This window comes from Canis lupus, chromosome 3, assembly GCF_011100685.1.
Source record: "Canis lupus familiaris isolate Mischka breed German Shepherd chromosome 3, alternate assembly UU_Cfam_GSD_1.0, whole genome shotgun sequence".
NCBI classification, from domain to species: domain Eukaryota; kingdom Metazoa; phylum Chordata; class Mammalia; order Carnivora; family Canidae; genus Canis; species Canis lupus.
The window spans coordinates 48,494,329-48,516,729 of NC_049224.1; the positions used below are offsets into that span (position 1 = coordinate 48,494,329).

General features: G+C 47.7%; 1 protein-coding gene across 2 annotated transcripts in view; it reads right to left on the reverse strand.

The window, feature by feature from the left end:
• Positions 1 to 22,401, reverse strand: part of SLCO3A1 (solute carrier organic anion transporter family member 3A1) — a 303,094-nt gene that overhangs the window by 74,304 nt on the left and 206,389 nt on the right. For both annotated transcript variants that reach the window (XM_038532752.1, XM_038532751.1), the window contains exon 3: positions 2,504 to 2,602. In XM_038532752.1, the coding sequence (XP_038388680.1) occupies positions 2,504 to 2,602 (99 nt within the window). The remainder of the gene's footprint in view (positions 1 to 2,503; positions 2,603 to 22,401) is intronic.

Below are 22,401 nucleotides of genomic sequence, written 5' to 3' on the forward strand. Positions count from 1 at the left end.
CCCGGCTCTCCGCTGTGTGCCTGGCCCTTTCCATTCATGCTTCAGGACACCCCCTCACAGGTTGGACAGCCCTCAAGAGGGACTCTGTCTTCACTGGTGAAGAAAAAAATACAGGAGGGTGAGCCCTAAAGAATTGAGAACCTCCTTCTCAAAATATAGCCTGGATCCATTCCAGATAGAACAACAAGTTTTAGTCACATGGTTAGAAATCATCAAAATTGCTAGAAACTATAGAATTCTGTCTTGTTCTCCAAGAGAATAAATTATATTCTTCTGCCCTCTACTGGTAAAAAGCAGCATCAGCCCTCCGGGCACCTTCAGCAAGGATGCAAACAAAAGATGGTGACTCACAGAGAATCCTTCCCTATCTTAGAGACCCACTGGATGGGATTTCCGCTATTCACTTGTGTGTGTGTGTTGGGGGGGGGGCGGGGGTTGCCATCAGCAAGATGTCCAGCTGGACCAGGAATGCGCCCATCTGTCTTACAGCCAGGGAGGTTTCAAATTGCCGGTGATCTAGAACCACAGATGATGTCGATTAACTCAGGGCCCTGATGGGTGAAGAAAGATGCTGACCACCCGGGACTGTGGGCAGGACTCCAGACTGAGGGAAAAGCCCGAAGCAAATGAATAGCACACCGAGGGGGACCATGAATGAACTGGCTCCGCCCCTCCAAATCCTTGCCCACCCCTTGATCATTCCAGCATACAGAAAAGATGCTATTTCATTCCCAGCGGGACTCCTGACGAAGGGGCTGTGAAGTGGAAATGCCCATGGGCTTACTCAGGAGCCCTGGGTTCTATACAGATACACCCCTTGGACCTGTTTCCTCATCTGTACAATGAAAGGGCTGGAAGAGAATGATCTGAGGTTCCTGGCTCAGAGGTTCTGGTAACTCATAGGCCTTGATCCAAAGGAGCCCCTACTAATATGCTGAGGGTAGTTCTGCCTGGGTGCTTGGCCTCTTCTTCCAGGCAGCCTTCCCAATTGCATGGGGTGGGTGCATCCCCTTCCTTCACTGTTTTTTGCCTAAACAAGCAAGATGGTAGCCGCCTGCCACTGTGTATTGTTTCCCTGACCAGGCCACCCCTCATCCCACTCGCTAGGAGTATGGTTCAAAGGGTCAACCAGCTGCTGCAAAAGAGCAATATCCAATCACACTTCCTGAACAAAGCCAGCATTTTAAAAGAATAAGTAAATAAGGCTGCCTTTGATTCTTTTCTTTCCCCCCACTTGCAAATTTGTAACATCATTAGGTACAAGTAAATATATCAGTGGGATTAATGGAGTGAATCACAAAGTGACTTGATTGGATTTAAAACCACATTATTTCTTTGGAGTGAATTAGTAAATTTAGCACTGTCAGGAGATGATGGATTGAGAAGCCAGGGACTGAGCTCTTATTGATTCTGAGAATAGATCGGTATGGGGAGGAGAAGTTGGGATGGCTTCCCGTACTCTTTTCTCAGAGAGAAAGGAAACATGGCTTCTCTGCTCACTGAACTGCACAGAAATAGAGCGTTCTGTTGGGGGCTCACAGTCAACCCATGACCACATATGGCAGGTAGTATCTCAGATGGCCTCCCACGATCCCACCCCCTAGGATGACATGTCACTTCTGAGACAAGGTTATAAATGAACCATGGCTTTTGTCTCAGATGCTCTCTCCCCACTTCTTTTGGGTTGTTTGCTCCAGGCCTGTCGACAGCCTTGGGAATGAATTTAGAAGTTGGATTTCCTCCAGTTGAGCTTTGGGATGAGTAGAGACCACATCAACACCCTGACTACAGCCTCATGAGGGACCTCGAATCAGAATCACCCAGCCAAGCTGCTCTGGATTCCAGACCCACAGAAATACACTGGGATATAATATTATAAACACCTCCCCGGTATTGTTTTAAGTCACTAAGTTTGGGGTAATTTGTTACACAGCAAGAGAAGACTAATAAACCATGTGACTTCTGTTTTAGCCACTGAAACATGAGGAGAAGCTTCCAGAAGCAATGTGCAACTCACCATGGCCTAATTTCCTGGAGTAACCATGATGAGCCAAGTCTCACCCTCCCCAACACTGCCAGTCTGTGCTGGTTTTACAGTGCACCCAAGAAGTAAACTTTGGTTGTATAAAACCACTTGAGGTTTGGGAACTGTGTGTTACCACTGCAACACCTAGCCTAGGTTAACTAGCCCACTGCTGGATCAAAGGGTAGCCCCATGAAACAGATATAATTCTTGTTACCCTTAATTTACAGATGAGGAAGATCCATATTTGAGGAATAAAACCAACTATGGGGTTATTTAGCCTCTGGGTAGACACTGGAGCCCAGACCATTTGAGCCTACACTCAGGTTCTTTCCTTTGATATTTGGTGAACCAGTAGATTGAGGTCCAAGTCCCAAGGATACCCCTTAGAAGGAGGGCTTTAGAACCCAAAGGCTGAAGGTTCCTTATAATGGTGGACATATAATGGGTTGTGGTAAGAAATTGAGATATACTCCTTACTTGTGTCAATAAAGACAGCATCCACGTAGATTTTGGTACAGAAAGAGCCCAGGATAAATCCACAGGCTGGTCCAAATACCAGCATCGTGAACAGGATTCCTGAAAGAAGAAGATGAGACAGAGATTAGATTTAAAAAGAAAAAAAGGCAGAAGCCATTCAATGAGCAAAACAGTCAAAGATCAAGGCTGTTATATTTCACATTGATCAGATGAGAAATCAGATTATACAAATGACATTACAGGAATTAGTCTAAAAATCCTAGAGGGGAAAAGCTAGTGCTGAAGCATTGTTATGAAGGAATTCTATAGTTTGAGGGAAGTTGCTCTGAAATATCTGTGGGCCCTGAATGCAGGTATTTTTTTAGAGGACTCTGTCCCATACCGTATCAACCATATTAAAATATACCCACGTCTGTATTAAGTTGTTTCTGTCCTAAACATTTTTGAAATGATTTTTTATAATTTTGCTTTCACATCTATTTGGCTTTCTGCAATTCATTTAATTTATGGTTGGCTAATATTTCTCAGCACTCATTGTACAAATTCAGGAATTGCTGTGAAGTGAGAAAAGTCAAAGCCACAAATTATTTTCAAATGTAATGAAATGTTTATGGGCATTAAATTCAGCAAAAAACAGAGTTGACATAATGGTATGCTTTGAGAACATTTAAATAGATGTTTTATTAATTTGAATTCTGCAGATCTCCCTCCTATATTTTGGAGTTGCTATCTATTGTCTTAATAGTCGTTCAAGACTTAACCTTTATTACAGGACTTGAGAAGATGGTAATAGGCACGAACAGGTGGACATAATATGTGGGATTTTGAACAACCCCTTCTATTCATTCTGGAAAAGTACTGAGTCCAAACTAAAACACACAGGCTGCATCTATGTAACTAAATTTCGGTTTGATAGAAAATTCCATGAGCAATGACAGTTCCCAAGGCCCTGAGAATAAAAACAGGAGTGAAGAAGGGGCCCTTCCTGCAAGAAGCTGGCTGCCGGTGAGGACAAACAGTATGTGGGTCCCTTCAACCCCCAGCAGATAGCCCAAAAGAGAGGTGTTAACAGGTCCATGAGGGTGCATGAAGAATAAGGTTGGAGATGAATTCAACCAAAGGGAATGTGAGTCAGTGGAGGGTACTTCTGGTCTGCCTAAAGGTGTAGACTGACTTATTCTGATTTCCCTCGGCGATATCAACAGGAACCACTCAAATAATCAATCAATCAATCAATCAATTAATATTTATCAAGCTTTTTTTTTTAAAAAAAGTGATCTTATTTATTTATTCGTGAGAGACACAGAGAGAGAGAGAAAGAGAGAGAGAGAGAGAGAGGCGCAGAGACACAGGCAGAGGGAGAAGCAGGCCTCATGCAGGGAGCCTGACATGGGACTCGATCCCGGGTCTCCAGGATCACACCCTGGGCTGAAGGCAGGCACTAAACCGCTGAGCCACCAGGGCTGCCCTATCAAGCTTCTTCTATGTGCCAAGAAATAGTCTTGGGAATGGAGACTCAGCACTGAACAGTTAAGTATCTTGGCCTTCCAGAGCTCAATGACTTGGAGGTGAGGAGAAGTATAAACAGAAGCTCAACTGGTCTATAAATGCTTGGCAAAGGAAGCCATGTCTTCCTAGTTAATAGACAGAAACCTAGGCCCCAAAGGAATCAATCACTTGAAGACAGCTTACAAGGAATGTTGTTTGATAGAAGAAAGAATGAAAAGAGGATGGTTTATATCATGGATTTGGGGTAGAATCCACTCTCAGTGAAATCCTATTCTGATTTGGAACAATCTAGAATTTCTAGAGTCTCAAAAAAATATCTGTTCCCATAGCTGCCCAGAGACCCCCAATCCCACAATTATTCCTGTTTCTAAGAATCTCAAGAGAAGCAATATCTATTTTTATTAGAACACGGACTCTGGTATGTCACAACTTAGATTAAGATAACTAAACCAAGGAAGTTAAGTTGGGGGTATCACTGGACAATTCTAGAATATGAGGATCTCTTAGATATGGACTAGAATTACAGATATGGTCCTTAGCATGGTAGGGCTGGGGATCAGAGCTACTCTTGGCCCCATTCCCTGGAAGGAAAATGAAGCAGAAAGAGATGCTGAGGAAGATCCAGGGGGCAGGGGTGGGGGCAAGGACTGGGGGGTGTCTAAGACAAGAGCAGCACCCAACATAGCCTAAAGGGATTTCTGCTTCAGGGCAAAACTGTGAAGCCAGCCATGTCCTCCTGTCCAGGCTATAGGCTGAGGTGAGTGACTGGTCAGCTACTGGTACTCTAAAGATGGCTCAGCAAGCAACCTATCTGCTCAGGCAGTTTCAGAGGAAGAGACATAGGGGACAGGAACACAATTCTCCTGCCATGGGTACTACAATGACCTTGCTGATTCCCCGTTAATATTCCAGCAGCTGCTCGAACCGCCCCCCAGCCCCAGCAACCCCCACAACTCATAATAATATGCCTTCTTTCCTGCCAAATAAAACCCCCAATCAATGTAATAATCACCGATGCATCACCTCCAGATTGAGTAACACAAATTATAGCCAATATTTAACAAGTCAAAGGACTAAGCTTTTAGTATCTTTGGAAGAAACAGTTGATGTGCTGAAGAAGTTGTGGAGATTGTACTGTTACCACCTCCCTCACCTGGGGGCAGTAGAAAGTGTGGACAGGTCAAACATCCTGGAAGAGCTGGGGACCCCAGGTCTGGGCCTCCTGCCCTTGTACCAGCTCTGACACAGAAAAAGGGGCATCTGTCAAGCTCGGCTGCATGCAGGAGCCCCATGGGACCCACACAGGCCAGCCATCCTTTCTGGCAGCTCGGGCAGGCAGAGGCCTACCGTGAGATGCCATGCCCCAAGGCAGCTTCTCCATCAGCCAAGAACATCTCTCATTCTGGTTCCTGGAGGAGAAGACAAGGGTTTCCAAGCTGTTGGATTGGGGCTTTCCATTTTAACAAGATGAAGTTCTCCCCCAAAACCAGAGAAACCTGATAGGGCCCAATTCCAAAAACCAATGAAAGATACAGAACACATGTGTCTTTGTATGAAGGGCTGAAATCTCTGGCAGCATTTTTTGTTTTATTTTGTTTTTCTTTGAGAGAGAGAGAAAATGAATAGGGAGAGGAGGAGAGGTAGAGCCCCTCAAGCAGACTCCTCACTGAGCAGAGAGCCTGACAAGAGGCTCGATCTCAAAACCCATGAGATCACAACCTGAGTTGAAAACCAAAGTCAGACATTCAACCACCCGAGCCACGCAAGCTTCTTTCTAAGCAGCTCCTCTCAGAGAGATGTTAAAGAAAGCTCTAGCAACAATGAGTTCTCGTATCTTTTCCAAGGAGCAATCCAGTAGAGATGGTGGAGGGGGTCTTCAAGCATCAGGAAACACCCTTTTTCTACCTCAGCGAGATCTTAGGAAAACAACTCAAATAAAGCAGTATGGCAGAGCACACCCCTGGGCTTTGAGGGGAGGTTGTTCCCCCGAGAGGGTAGGAGGCAGGCCATGATCTTAGAGAGGGGAGGGAGAAAGGGAAAAAGAATCTTTTTTTTTTTTTTTTAAGATTTTATGTATTTATTCATGAGAGACATAGAGAGAGAGAGGCAGAGACACAGGCAGAGGGAGAAGCGTGCCCCATTGCAGGGAGCCTGACGTGGGACTTGATCCCAGGACTCCAGGATCAGGCCCTGGGTGGAAGGCAGCGAGCGCTAAACCACTGAGCCACCCGGGCTGCTCAGGGAGAGAGAATCTTAAGCAGATTCCACACCCAGCACAGAACCCAATGCAGGGCTCAATCTCACAACCCCGAGATCTTTTTTGTTTGTTTTTGTTTTGTTTTGTTTTGTTTTGTTTTACAACCCCGAGATCTTGACCTGAGCTGAAATCAAGAGCCGGACGCTCAACCCACTGAGCCATGCAGGCGCCACTTGCCCTTAGTATCTTAATTATATTTTTCACAGAGCCCTGAGTCTAAAAGAAATACCTGGCAATGGACTTCTGAATGTGTTTCCTTGCTCTCCTTTCGATTCACCCTCCTAGGCTGTGATCTTGTGCTTGTTTTTTTTTTTTTTTTTTTTGTGCTTGTTTAATGAACCAATGCACATGTTGTGCCCAAACAGACAGGAAAAAGACTGTCCACCACGAAAATCCACAATCCTGGTGTCAAACAGTAGGCGCCTCCGGGACAGGAGAGGAGGTGCTTCATGGCCCGGTGCTGCCCCCTGCTGCCCGCCGGACTCAGGAACACGGGAGGGGAGGGGCGACGGGGCTTACAAAAGGAGACACAGGAAATATTAAAAATAAAATAAGTTTTTTCTTTTAATTTACGTGTATTATTTTTTCAGACATTTACTAAGTAGTTTGAACTTAACTGCTTGATAAACAGCATTGCCAGGTATTTCTTTCAGACTCAGGGTTCTGTGAAAAATATAATTAAGATACTAAGGGCAAGTGGCTCCTGCATGGCTCAGTGGGTTGAGCGTCTGGCTCTTGATTTCAGCTCAGGTCAAGACCTCAGGGTTGTGAGATTGAGCCCTGCATTTGGGTTCTGTGCTGGGAGTGGAATCTACTTAAGATTTTCTATCCCTCTCTCCCTCTCCTCTCTTAAAGGGGGTGGGGGGAGATACTAAAGGCACAGTGAACTAAGAAAGTTTGAAAACTTCTGGTACCAACTTGTCACGCAAACTGCAGATTAGCACTGGCCATCCTTGGACACCGGAGAAGAACAGATGAACTGGACAAGGATTTTGTTCTCAAGAAGCTTGCTGCCATCCTGCAGAGACTTTCAGCCATTTGTAATCATTCAAAATCCATAATGGCACCTACGAGGTGCCAGGCACTGTGCTACCAGCTGGGACACAGCATGAACAAAACAGACAAAATTCCCTGCTGGGGATTTTTCCTGTGGAGTTTGTGTTGTGGAAGAAAGGCCATAAACTAGCCAACCTGCCATGCTGTACTCAGGGGTAGTACCAAAGAGGAGAGTGCATGATGGTGTAGGGCTACAGAAAGACCTAGCGGGGCACCAAGTCTTAGATGTAACACACAGCACGGTGTCAGATGTGCTACCAAGCTGGGCCCACTGTATGGGAAGCAGACTAATGGCTCCCAAAGACATACCTGTCCTAATCTTTAGAATCTGTGCCTGCTAGCTTAAATGACAAAAGAGAATTAAGGCTAAGATGGAATTAAGGTGGCTCACCAGTTGACTTAAAGGGATTATACTGATTATCCCCAAAGACCCAATCACACGGATCCCGTAAATGTGGAAGGCGAAAGAAGAGACAGAGTCAGAGAAGGAGATGACACAACCAGAGACATGGCATCCTGAGCAGGACGTGACTAGCCACTGCTGGCTTTGAAGATGGAGGAAGAGGTTATGAGCCCAGGAACAAGGACCGCCTCTCAAAGCTGGAAAAGGCAAGAAGATAGATTCTCCCTTCCAGAGAGGATCCTCCAGAGGACGACAGCCCTGCCGACACCTTGATTTTAGCTCGGTGAAATCCACTGCAGACTTCTGACCTCTAGAACTATCAGATCATATATTTGCATTATTTTAAGCCACAAAATTTGTGGTAACTCATTATAGCAGCAATAGGAATCTAATGTAATTATTAATCAAATTGGAGTAAATTCTCAGATCTTGCAACCATGAATATCCATGTGACTCTCTGAGAACAGGACATTGAATGAAGTTCTTTAATTACTTGACCATGAAACATTTTTTTGTGGGACATTTTTCAGTGCTGGTGTCGACTGGGCCACAGTCAGAGAAGCTGGGAAGAGACCCCAAGCCCTATGAGACAGAGATGGTGCTCTAGTCTTCTTTCTATTCCTAGATTGGCCTAGTGTAACAAAAAGTTAGTTCCCTGGCTGCAGAAAGGTGCAGGAAAGCAAACACTGGCTGTCACCATGCCCGAGCTCAGCCCCCATCCTGCTATTTCCCTGGACAGCACGCTCTGCACGCGTCTCTCTCAGTGTTGGGGACCCTCCCATCCAAGTGCCTCCTTCGACATACGATGAGCCAAGAGGACTCAAAGGACCGAACGGGTCTGGCCAGATGTGTAGAAGCCGAAGAATTTGGAAAATCCAAATGGAGACTTCAATTTAGAATGTGCTGGCCCAGGAAGAATGAGTCAACTTAATTATATTACTGATACATGATAATTAATAAAAGCATTAAAACATTTTTTTGTGTGTTTGGGTAATGTGACACACTGATTCTAATTTATTTATACAAATTAGAAGGTCAAGAGTAGCCTAGATACCTTTGAAGAAGAAGAAGAATCAAGACTTGCCCTGCTGAATATCAGGACTTCTTTGTATTTTATTTCCAGGTCTTCTTTTTAAAGCTGTAATGATGAAGACAGGGAGTTTCTGGCTTAAGGAATAATGAATATACTGATAAAAGCAGAAGAGCAAGCCCAGAAACAGAGCCACACTTATGTGGACAGCTGATTTATAGCAAAGTGTGCATACAAAGCAGCAAGGGGAAAAGATGATCTTTCCATAAATGGTGCTGGGACAACTCAAAATTACAGTGGGGGGGGGGGGGGCGGGGGCGGGGAGCCAGACTCACAACACATGCAGAAATCAATTCCAGGCAGATCAGAGACCTGTGTGAAAAGCAAAGCAATAAAGCTTCTGAAAGATAACAGACAAAAATACTGTCTTGATGTAGGAAGTAGGGAAAGCTTTCTTAAACTAAACAAAGAAAGCACTAGTCATTATAAGAAAAGCTGGATAAATTGGTCTACATTGAAATTAAGAAGGTTATTCATCAGATTCACCCAAAGAGCCCACTGACAACGTGAAAATGTGGGGAAATATGTGTATAACATACATCCTCAAAAAACGCAGACAAGAATCAGAGAGCTCATGTCTAGACTATATAAGAACTGCTACAAATTCATGAAAAAAAAGACAAAGCAGTTGAAAAGGGGACAGAAATCTTAACAGGTACTTCACAAAAGAAGGAATTCAAATGAATAATAGACTAGGACAAGATATTCAACCTCCTGAGAATTCAGGGATTTGCGCATTACAACCCAATAAAATGTCCTTAACCTTCTCAGCTGGTTAAAGAGTTTTGACCATACCAACTGTTGGCAAGGATGTGGGGCATCTGGGACTCTTGCACGCTGCTGGTAGGAGCGTAAACTGGACAATCCCTTTGACAAAACTTTGACAGTATCTGGAAAACTCAAGATGACCCACAATTCCTAGGGAAACACCTACAGAAAGTCTGACACATCCTGGGAGACACATTCAAGAATGCTCGTATGGAACTGGAGACCATCCCATACCCACCAATAGTGGAACAGAGAAACCAACTATCCATACTCTGCAATCACTGTAAAGCAAAGAAAACAAATCATTGACAACATGGATGAGCCTTCAAACAGACAATGCCGAGCAAAAGAACACAGGGGAGGATGCATACTGGGGTGACTGCACTTATCCAGAACTCGGAGCAGTAAAATTAAACTAGTTAGCGATATATAACGAGGTAGTCAGAGTAAAAACAAAAACGGGGAAATGAATATTGTACAAATTATGATCCAGAAGGAGACCAGGCATGGAGGGAGGCAACAGGAGGGTGGGGCAGGGGTGGTTCTGGGGTGCTACTTTTGTGCCTGGTCTGTTTACAGGTTATATGAATGCTTGTTTCACAACAATCTGTTAAAGTATAATGTTTTCTGCACAAAGACATGACTGCTACATTTCTGACATATCTATGCATCTGTAACATAGGTACCTATATACAAATACTCATTTTCTCAAAGTGAATCAAGGGAATCTCAGGAACCCTCCGAGAAAACCAAAGACTTCCCCTGAAGTGATCTTTCATTGTGTCGAGCCCAGAGCCCTCACCTCCGCCCTTCCCCTGCCCTGCTCTCAGAAAGACTGCATGACCATCCCTCTCCACCACCAACCCATGCCCCCCTCCCCGCCCATGGAAAGTAATGAGGATGGCACCTGGGAAGGACAGTGTTGGCCTCCCCTGGCATCTGTGTGTCTGAGAGCATAGTATAAATGCTATCTGCACCTCAGCTGCACCTCCATAACATGGGCTCACAACAACCCCCTCCCTTCTTGGGGGCCTCTGAGGGTCAAATGCTTGTGTGCACAAAAAAAAAATGCTCCAGGTAAGTTCCTGGAACACCGATGTTCTCAAAAAACATTAGCTGTCAGCTATTCTTCTCATAGGACCCGCCAGTAGCAGGATTTTCTTTTCTGCTTGCTGAGTTTTACTTTTTTGGTTAATTTAGGTGGGAGATGCTTAACTGAATATGGAAAATACAGAATCATATAACAAAAACACTTCTTTCGCCTGTTTCCTTTTGGACATTACAGTATTCAAAATGTGTTTTTGCATTAGTGAGACCAGACAGATTAATGTAAAAACAAAACCTCTTCTCCTCATTTGAAAAGAAACACATGCTTACTGAAGAGTGCTGTGAGACTATAGTGGGGATGGAGAAACACCCCACATAGTGGCCAAGAACACAGAGCCTAGGAACTGGCCAGAGTTGGCACTCGGTAGCTGTGTGAGCTTGGGAAAGGGACTGACTTTCTCTGGGCCTCCATGCTCTCACCTGAGGCCGGGGATCATAATGGTACCTGCCCCACAAGGTTGTTTCAAAGTGTAAGTGATCAGTGCATGTCCAGGGCTTTCCATAGCACCCAGCATATGGGACGTGCTTAATAAAATTTGCTATTATTATTATAAAGAAGATGGCACAAACCACCATCTCTCATACCACCCAGACAGGAACACTGATAATTCATTTAGATATTCCCTCCCCGTCTGGCCCCATATAGAAGTTAATTTTTTAAGAATTATTAAAAGAAATATACAACACATGTCTCCTAACAGAAGTGTGGAAACAAATTATAATATTTTCTAGAGTATTTTTAAGAATAGAATTCTCTATTTAAGTATTATTTAAGGCACAGAGAGATAGGGATTTCAAGGGCCAGACATTTCTCTGCTGCTCTCACGGGGATGGGGAAGAAAAAGCTAATACGCTCTGGAACCACAGTGCCCAGCACCCAGACCTGGCTCAAGATCCCTCCCTGGCCATGAGGGAGGGCACCCAAGGACACGGTGATCTCATGTGACAGCAATGACTTCTTAGCAGTGACTGTGAGCACTGAGCAGGGCAGGGGAAGGGCGGAATGGAGGGCTCTGGGCTTGACAGAATGAAAGATCACTTCAGGGCAAGTCTGGTTTTCTCTGAAGGGTTCCTGAGAGTCACTTGATACAATTTGGAGAAAATGAGACATTCTCTCCAGCAGTATCTTATTGGGCTAGTACATGCAGGTGAGCGCTTCATCTTCTTTTGAAAGGAAAGTGGTCTCATCAATCCTTTGCTTTTGTCTGATTAAAAAAGAAACAGATTCAGAAAGCAGAACAATTTACTATTATCATACCATCTTGAGGCAATCACTTTCAAGTCTTTACCCCTTCTGATGAACTTACAGTCAAGCAAAAATTCTCACGACCACTTGATAAGGTACATGTTATGATACTTTTTTTGCACGTGAAAAAAACGGATGCTCAGAGAGGTTAGTCAATTGTCTCAAGGCTACACAGCTTCTACATGGTAGAGGTTAAGTTTGAACTCAGACCTCTAGGATCATCTAAGTTCTTAGAGACAGAAGAGTCAGGACATGATGGTACAGCAATGAAGCTCTTGAAATCCACCAGACCTAGCCTGGGATCCTGGTTATGCTTCTCAATTTCTGAATGACTCATTTCCCGACTCTGAGTCTAGGAATAAGAATAACTACCTTGCAGAACAAGGAAAATGAGATGCAATGCATGCAAAGCTTCTGGTGCCTGGAACGTAGTAGATGCTTTCTAGAATTTTCCTTCCATCTCAGGGATGATGAGCCCAAGAAGGGAGGCCTGCATGGCTGGTCTCCCCTAGACATGTGTCTCAGTCTCTTTGGCTGGATTCTGTAATTTTAACCGTGGATGGTCCCCTCAAGTGGGCAGGGGAGGAAGCTCGGGCTGGCTGTGGCTTCTTCCCACTAGAGGGCAGTGCTGGCCCAAAAAAGAGAGAGCCCTGCCTCAAACGTCCCTGTCCTCCCCTTCCTGACAACTAAAGCCTCAGTCCGAGTGAGTGTTGCTTTTCTCATCACCCACTTGCCTTCAGTGCCCTCAATTTATACAAATGTATTCTTCCGTGTTGGAATCTGCAGGCAGAAATTTCTCCCCTTAGAAGGAACATTCTGCATCATACGTGCATGAATAAAACATGATCCATAAACAGTAGGAGGCCTGCAAAACATGCAATACATATTTATCTGGTGCCTGCTGCCAGGAGCCTGGCAGTTTACATAACTGACCTTGCTTATCTCTGAGGGGGGAGATGGAGGGGAAGAGAGGATGAGGACGCGAGCAGTCACTGAACACAGACCATGGGCCAGACCCTGGATGCAATTCATGTAACAGAATTACCCTCATTGCACGGTTTACAAACAAAAGCCCAATGTTAGCTGCTATGTGCTGGAGCCAGAGCTTACGTGTCCCTTCCCACAGCATCCTACTGGTGCCCCTTAGGGCAGCTAGATCATGAGGTCTCAAAGTTGGCGGCACATTGGAAAATACTCGTGTGTACATCCCACCCCTAGGATGTGATGTTGGTGGTCTGGGAGCACAGCTCAGGCACTGGATTTTTTTCAAGTTCCTCAGTCCTGTGCAGCCAGGTTGAGCAGCTCTTATTTCACTGACCTTGACCAAGGAACCAGTTGGTAGCAAATGCATCTGGGCACGTAGGAAAAGGAAGGATGCAAATGTTATCTGATGTCAGCCTGCAAGGTGGAGGGGTAGCTGGACACCGGGCGTGGCCAGGCTCAGGTCACGGAGCTGGTGGCAGAACCTGAACTCTCAGCCCAGATGCCAGAAGAACTGTGAACTGGACCACAGAACACTGCCTGCCGTACCTGGGGTGGCCCCTAGCGCAGTCTGGTTTCCAGGCCTTACTTCTGTGTGTCCCCTACCCAGATTCCCCCTCTCCTCCAGGCCCTGAACAGTAAGCCAAAGGTCTACACTCCATTCAAAGCCTGTGCCTTCAATACCACCTCCTCCAAGGGGCCTTCCCAGATCTCCTCTCTTCTTCCTTCTCCTTCCGTCCTCTGCCACAGCACCTAACCTGAGGCTTTTTCTACAGGTCTGCTTACAGTCTACCTGGATGCAAAAATAAAGTTCCATGTCATAGGTATCCATGTCATAATAACTACAGGCTCAGGAAAGACAGAGACTTTATTTTTAAAAAATACACACTCTGGTTTTCCATAGGGGTGATGCAGCCCTTTGCCTGGAGGAGGAATCAAGTGTTTGGTGAACTGTGAACTGATTACTACCCAGGCCTGGGACAGGTGGGAGGTCCTGGCATTAGGCAAACTGTGCCTCTAAGGTCATGCTACAAGGCCAGGCTTCCTTGGGCTTCTAAGGAAGGATCTGCACCTGGTCAAACCAACAGGAGTGGGAAATCTTGACTTCTCACCTAACAGAAGCTTCTCTTCCTCCCCTTCTGCCCAGCAGGGCCTCATCGTAGCGAGGGCACAGGTCCCTTGCTAACCAGTATGTGGGCATCCTGATATGATGCCCTGAGGGAGGAACTCACTGTCAGCAGCAGCCAGGTTGTGGCTCCCTGGCCAGTGCCTCTGGGGACTGATGTGTCAGAGCTGGGACCACCATCAAACTCTCCTGTAGCTTTCTCCATACATGACAGGTACTAAGGGTAGGGCTGGAGCTGGCTGACTCTTCAAAGCAAGTGAGAGCATGCCTGACCCCCCCGCCCCCCTCCCCCACACACTCCGTGTTAGCCCCTGTTAAACCCTGGGGTCCCTGAGATTGCACTGGCTGATGAAATGAGAAATGCAGCTGGTGGGGTGAGGGCCAGGAAGCCATGAGCCATGCCAGCAGGAAGCCCACCCAAATCAGCAACAGGCTGCCCCTTCCTGAAGGGCCCACATCCTGTCTGCCAGCCAAGGAGCGTCTGACCAGCAGCTCTCTGAGGTCACAGGGTGGCTTCCTGTTGTTCCCACTCCCAGTCTCCAGCAAGGGGACAGTGGAGAGAGAGAGATAGTAGGGCCTGGAGTCCAGCGCCTGGGCTTCCACTTGGCTGGAGTGGATCACGCATGGACCTGCAGCAGCCCCTGGCCACACTCAAGGCACTCTGCCTCTCTTAGCTTTGGCAACTCCGGCTGTAAAATGCACACTCCGAAATCCATCTGTTGAAGTCCTGACCCCCAGACAGACCTCAGGATGTAGCTGTGTATGAGGACGGGACCTTGATTTTATTTTTTTCTTGAGGACAGGACCTTTAGAGGAGTGGTTAAGTTAAAATGGGGCCATTAGGGTGGACCCTAACCCAAAAAGACGCCTAGGGGGCTCAGTCAGTGAAGCATCTGACTCTTGGTTTCGGCTCAGGTCATGATCTCAGGGTCATGAGATTGAGCCCCAAGTCGGGTTCTTCACTCAGTGCGGAGTCTGCTTAAGATCCTATCTGTCCCTCGGCCCGTCGCACCTTCTCTTTCTCTCTCTTTAAATAAATTGTGTTAAAAAGAGGCAAAATCAAAAGAACCGGTATCCTTATAAAAAGAGGAGATGCTCAAAGAAAACACATGTGAGGACCCAAGGAGAAGGCGGCCATCAGCAAGCCAAAGGAAGGGGCCTCAGGAGAAACCCACCCTGTGGACACCTGATTTTGGCCTTCCAGCCTCCAGAACTGTGAGACCTAAGTGTCTGTGGTACTTCACCATGACAGCCCTAGTGACCAACACACCTCCCAAGACTGGGATGAGGATCACATGTGACGATGCAGGAGCAAGTACTTGGAAACCACTGAGTGCCACCCAAATGGTGTGGTGCCTTTGACACATAGGGTGAAGCACAGACATCAATGAAGCTGTGCCAGGACGCCCCAGGTGTTGGGATGAGATCAGCACACAGCACCCTGGTTAGGACTGGCAGGATGTGAAACTAGCAGGCAGGACTGTCTGTATGGGATCCTTGTCTGTTACCTCTGACCTCTCCCTGTGCCCAGCCAGGGACAGCTTCCAAAACACATCTGCTGGGGACACCGCAGGGAGCTGCTTCTCTCCCTCTGCCTGTGTCTCTGCCTTTCTCTGTGTCTCTCATGAATAAATAAATCAAATCTTAAAAAAAAAAAAATACATCTGTTGAATGGTGCACATGTGACCAGGGTGAGCTTGAGTGCAGTAGAAGAGCAGCAGAAAAATCACAGGAGGGGAACACCCCATTCATAGTTTGGGGGGGGGCGGAAGGCTGAATTTGAAGTAGGACCATTGGTGGGGGTGGTGACGGTGGTGCTGATGCAGAGACAGCAGAGGGCCCTGGACCAGCACATTCCATGCACTATCTCACTGCATCCTTAGGATGACCTTGTCAGCAGATACACACCCCTGGTACACATCGGAAAACTGAGGCACAGAGAGCTGAAGTCACTTGCCCAGTGACACACATGCCATAAGTGGGAAGCAGACATAAGAACAAAGATCAAGGGTTTAAGGGCAGCAAGGAAGGATGGGAAAGGTGGCCCAGGACAGAGGCCGGAGCCCTAGGACATCAAGCCGGCAGCAGAAGGTGGCCCCTGCACATAAGCGGGGGGGGGGGGTCTGTGACCTCGGCCACAGAGGTATCATGGGGTCAGGAAGACAAAGCTGGAGGCAGGACAAGGGGGAAACAGGCAAGGGAGCAAGTTGGCAAGGAGGTCAGTCTGCACAAGCATCTGTGCATGTCCCCTTCTTCCCTCCCCCAGTGGGCGCTGCACCTGAAGTGGCTCCCCAACCGTGGGCATAGGAGACCTGGGACACCAGGTTCCCTGGCCCTCTACTAGCTGCCGTGCAAAAAGAAGGTACTGTTGAAGAGGTCTGTCTCGTGACCTCACGGGCACAGCCTGCATCTTCAAAGGAGTACAAAACCATCATGAATGTTCTCAGTGGCCTCAGGGAGACGCCAGGGTGGAGTCCTGTTATAGAGGTCACTGAGGTGACAGGCCCAGGCCTAGGAGGGGAAAATAGGACCTGGCTGCAGAGGAGGAGGGCCTGGCCCCAGGGCATGGTGCTCCCCACAAGTTAATTCCTAGTTCTCCATAAGTATTTCTACTTCACCAAAGTAGCCAGGTGTTCACCAGAGGTGACCTCATGGTGTCTTCACTGCTCAGGAGCTGCAAATCTACTGGTGCTCCACCCAGCCACACTGAGGTCTTTGCCAACAACAATACCACACTCTCTGCCTCGGAGGCCCTCAGGGGCCTGGTGCCGCCCACATGGTATATACGACTTCACCCTGACATGTGGGTCTTTCCACCTGAGTCTACAGATGGGGCTGAGGCACAGAGAAGTCAGGTTACCAGCCTAGGGCCACACATCTGGATAGGCCCCCACTCCTGCACTGCCTCCCACCTGCCATTCAGCAGCATGGAACAGCAGCAGAAGGGTTGAGGGTCACTGAAATCCTTCTAGTAAATTCTACAGGAATTGGAGTCTGCAGAGAACTGAAGGCCCCGCTCTGGGTCTTATTAGCCTGCCTGTCACTGGGATGCCAAGTGGCCTAACGGGGACAGTTGGATTCAAGCAAATATACATGGGGGCCTCATCCGTCCCCTGGAGTCAAGGGGACCTTTGGGCCTTAGTTTACCCTCCCTCAACTCAACAAGTCTAAGTCCCACCATCAGCGGAGAGGAAAGGCCAGTGCTCAGGCATTTCCTCTTGTCACCAGAGGGAGCCAGACACCATGTCATGCCAGGGGCTGCTGCTGCTTCCTGACGGTGGCAGGAAGTCTGTTCAAAATAGGAGGGTCACCCACCTGGTCTGAGGGTAGACTCCTCGCCTGTGAGGGCACGGTGGCAAGTGACCCAGCAGACCTGTGGGTATTAGTGAAGATCCTCATGCCGTTTCCCAAATGCCTGCAGAGGAGAAGGCAAGCCTTCCAGATCCTAGGAGGTTCCCCCAACTACAGTGCTTCAACCTCCCCAACTCATATAGTCTGTACCTCACTAGATGAATCTTAAAATTTATGGAAGCATATTCCTCTTGCGTGAAACCACCAGGGGCTCCCTACTTAAAGACACAAAGTCCAAACTTTGGCTAGGTACTGTCATGGGTAGAGGCAGGGTGCCGATACCAGGCTGCAGCACAGCCACCCGTGGTGGGGGATGAACTGGTCTCTGAGAGCTGGCTGGAGACAGGAGGATGGGCAAGGGCCCCATCCAGGGTCAGCCCCTGAGGGCACAGGGAAGAGCAGGGGTGGTGTTCATAGCAGCCTGGGGGAACTGACCGAGTCTGGGCAAGACATCACAATAAGGCACTGGGGCAGGGAGGGTGGGCTAGCGGAGGGGCCCTGGACGCTGTCCATCTGCCTCTCAGTGGCATCAGGCTCAGGTCCCTGGACAGGTAGCCCTTCCTATGAACAAAAAAAACCAGAAATCCCATTTTCAAAATTGTCCTGCATCCAGGAAAACTGACAACAATGAAGCCCCTGAAACAAGGGCTCCAGCTGCCGCAACTTCTCCCATCTAGGGGCAGGATATCCTGAGGTCCCATCTGGGAGGAGACAAGCAGACTGCAGCAGTGACAGCCAGCAGGACCCCATGCTCCTTTCACCCATTTCCAACCTCATCTATGGTGGTTCTGCGGTGGTGGCCCTGACCCCAGAGCTGTGAAAACAGTCGAGGTTGAATGAAAATGCAAACCTCCCCCTGATTTATCAGCAAGGGGGACACAGTGGCTGGCTGAAATGCCAGTCTGGTGAGACTGACCCCTGACAAAAGCTGAGGATGGGTTAGCAAACACTGGGTTTCTATGTTCTGCAGGAAGGGCGCCGTCCTTGTCAGAAGTTGACAGAGTTCACCAGGGACGAGTCAGGCCAGACCAACCTCATTTCTTCGGTGGTTTTCTAATAGGGTCAGGAAACTAATTTAAATCTTTTTTTTTTTTAATCTTTTTTTTTTTTTTAATTTTTATTTATTTGTGATAGTCACAGAGAGAGAGAGAGGCAGAGACATAGGCAGAGGGAGAAGCAGGCTCCATGCACCGGGAGCCCGACATGGGATTCAATCCCGGGTCTCCAGAATCGCGCCCTGGGCCAAAGGCAGGCGCCAAACCGCTGCGCCACCCAGGGATCCCAGGAAACTAATTTGATTGGGGGAAAGCCAGAAACACATTGCATCGGGGGGCAAGTGCAGACTGGACGGGAGTGCTCACTCGATGACACAAGACAGGGAAACAGCACCGGTGCTGGAACACAGCCGCCTCAACCTCCTCCAGTGGATGGAGCAGGTGCAGGCTCCTCTCCATCTGCATACAGGTGGCACGTTATCCTTATTTGAGAACAAAGGTCGATATGCCAGAGATAGATGAAAGACTCAAGATGAATAAAACCGGCCAAATGGATAGACCCAAAGGATCAGGATGAGATGCAGCTAGCATGCACCCACAGGTAACTTGAGGGGAGGCAGGGAAGCTGCACGGCACCAGCTGTTCAGGGCAGGAAGTCTCAGCGTGCATCCCCCATTAGTAGACGTTTGTCCTTAACACCAATGCCCCTTCGGTGGCATCAACAGAATCTGGGGTACAAGGGGGCAGACACCGTCTTCTCACATGATGAGCCTGGAATAGGACATTTAGAGAGGCCCATGCCATACTGGAGTATCTCCTAGAAAGGCACCTGGGGGAGAAGGGGGATCTAGAATCATCCATGCCATGAAATGACTCAAGGAACCAAAATGAAGAATGAGCAGGTGATAGGACTGAAATACTGTTAAGAGGAGTAAGAGCTCAACCACAGTGTGTCTTTCCAGAAGCCAGAACCAGACTCAGGATGTGGTAGTTATAACAAAGCAGGTGACTAGAAACACTGGGCACAGATGAACTGATTATCTTAGGAATTAGTGAGCTCCTTGCCACCAGGTTGGGGGGCCGTGGGGGGAATTGTGCAAGTGGAGGCTCAGTGGCCAGGTGTCAGGATTAAAGGGCAGGGCTTTCCTGCTGAGTGGGAGGAAGGCAGATAAGACAGTCCTCAATTCTAAGATTCTAGGATTTTCATCTGGGCAATCTTCCAGGAATCTCTCAAGCCTCTCCAACCCAGGCACACAGAGAACTGGAGATCCTTCTCACCGACTGCTTGGTGAGCACAAATTCCCTTCCCAAGCAGGTAGGAGTGAACTCGACCTAGAAAAGCAGGACATGGGAGGTGTCCACCAGAAAGCCATGTCATCCCTGGCCATCCCCCACTGCTCTGTCTGCTGTCTCAAGATTCTAAGGCTGAATTAACATCAGCTGCCTGATTTCTCTACATCTCAGTTCCAGAAGACGGCTTTTCTGGAAAATTATCTAGGCAGACACTAAATTTTTCTAGAGAAATCAGAGAGATGGGATTCTAAGTCACAGATCAGGGAGAGGGAGTAGAGCAGGTGTCGAGGGATGTCTGCTTTTAAAAAGGCAACAGGACAGATGCATAGATGGAGTGCAGGTCTTGGGACAGTACCACAGCCCCTGGGTGTGGCTCTTCACATCTATCTGAGAGCAGGACGGGAGAAACTATCCGAATAATGGACCAAACACCATGAGCCTCCTTTTCCTGGAAAATTGCTTGTGGTTCTGGTTGGAGATGAGGGAGAGGGAGGAGACAACTAGGCAAAGCAAGAAAAGTCTGGTTCTGTCTGTGTTAATTCAAGGACAAAGGAAGTAATATATGAGCTCCTCCCACCAGGAGCTCTAGGCACAGCAACTTGTGCCCACTCCCCAACATTTAAAGATTTTTTACAATGAGTATGGGCTATCACAGTTCTGACAGCTGACAGGCTAGCTCAAGAGAGGATGATTTCTCTAAAGCAATGGTTCTTAGCCAGAGGCAATTCTGGCCATGTCTGTATGACATTTTGGGTGCGGGGTCCTCCTCTAGTGAGTAGAGGTCAGGAATGCTGCTGGACGGCCGACCATGTATAGCGCCCACAATAAAGATTGATCCAGCCTAACATGCCACTCACGCCGAGGCTGGGAAGCCTGCTCTATGACAACCAGGCTCTCAGACCCTTGCTCAGCCCACATTCAACTTATGGTGCAAGCGAGTAGGGTGGGTGCAGGGTATGGGGTGATCACTAGGACTTACTTAACATGGGCTGTCATCTGGCAGTTAGAACTGAGTAAGCTTGATGGGGTGCCCTCATTCTTGTCAAAGAAAAACCACTGGCTCCCTACAATTCTAGAAGCTCCTGTCTTTGAAAGCCAGGGTAAACTTTCTTGTCCACTGGTTCCTGACCAATCCTGATGCAAAGTGGGATGGGTCCCCCTAACACCTGTCTCACCTGTTTCCACAGGGGTAGGGAATCATGAGGTGAGAGGAAACTAATAACCCAAGGATGTTGACCTCACTGAGACTACGCTCAACTCTACAGTGTAGACCTAAACATCCCATCTTTCACAGACGATGATACTGGGAGGTCAGGCTGTCTTGCCCACACCCTGGCCCATTTCCAAGCCTAGGCTTTGAAGCCAAAGTCTTTTGAGCTCTCTCCACTAAAGCGCTGGTTTCCATACAGGGCTCAGGTGCCAGGGGCTGCTGGCCAGCGGGAAGGGCAGGAGCTGAATGTGTGGAGGTGAGGTCTCGAGTGGGCTATCACCAGAGTCTCCCTCCTTCTCCATTCTGCCTCGGGGACTTTTGGGTAAGGTTTTTTTTTTTTTTTTAAGTATTTTTTAAAAGATTTAATTAATTTACTCACAAGAGACACACAGAGAGAGGCAGAGACATAGGCAGACTCCCTGTGGGCAGCCTGAATGCAGGACTCAATCCCAGGACCCTGGGATCATGACCTGAGCCAAAGGCAGAAGCTCAACCACCGAGCCACCCAGGCACTGCTGGGTAAGATTTTTCTGGTGGGCTGAATGAGTCCCAAAAAGACATGTCTAGGTCTGGGAACTTGCAAATAAAAATAAAATTATTTTTATTGGAGAAAGGGCCTCTGCATATGTAATTAAGTTATGGATCTCAAGACATGACCACCCTAGATTACCCTGGTGAGCCCAGAAATCGAAGCATCCTTATGATATACACACAGAGAAGAGAAGGCCATGTGAAGCCAGAGATTGGAGTGATGCAGTCACAAGCCAAGGACCCCCTGGAGCCACTAGAAGCTCGAAGAAGCAAGGAAGGATTCTCCCCTAGAGCTTCTGGAGGGAGCACGGCCCTGCCGATACCTTGTTTTGGGACTTCTGGCCTCCAGAGCCAATACATTTCTGTTGTTTTAAACTGTCAAGTCGGGGGTTAATGATGTGGCATCCCTGGGAAACAAACACGGTTTTTTTTTAGAGAAACGGTCTCATGGCCCAAAGTTTAAAAATCACTACCTCTCCTGGGCCATCTCCCCAGGCCTTCTAGTCACCTAAGTCCAGAGCAGAGACTCAGAACACAACTGGAGGAAGGTGATGAGAATGATGCTTTGAGGTTGGGCTGGGCCAGATCTTATGAATATAGGATTCAAAACCCCCAGCAAGGGGAGGAAAAAAAAGATGGCTGAATTTATTAGGCTTGGAATTCCAAATTTCATTCAAAAAGCCTCCATTTCGTCCCCATCCAAAATCCTTTGATGTCTGTGAACTAACTGGAAAGCTATTGGAATCTTTAAGGAAACAAGAAAAAAAGCCTTACTCTCCAGGCATCTCACATAGGGAAAGATGGATCCGTGTCACTAACTGCACCCCTGGTGACAGTGAGGAAGGACAGGCCCTGGGCTCAGGGACCTCCCTGGGTCTTGATGCAAGTTCCTCAGTGGGAGCAATAGGAGCCCATCAAACCCAGGCCCCAAAACCACAGCAGAGACACACCCCGTATGATGTGCCTGCCAGGATC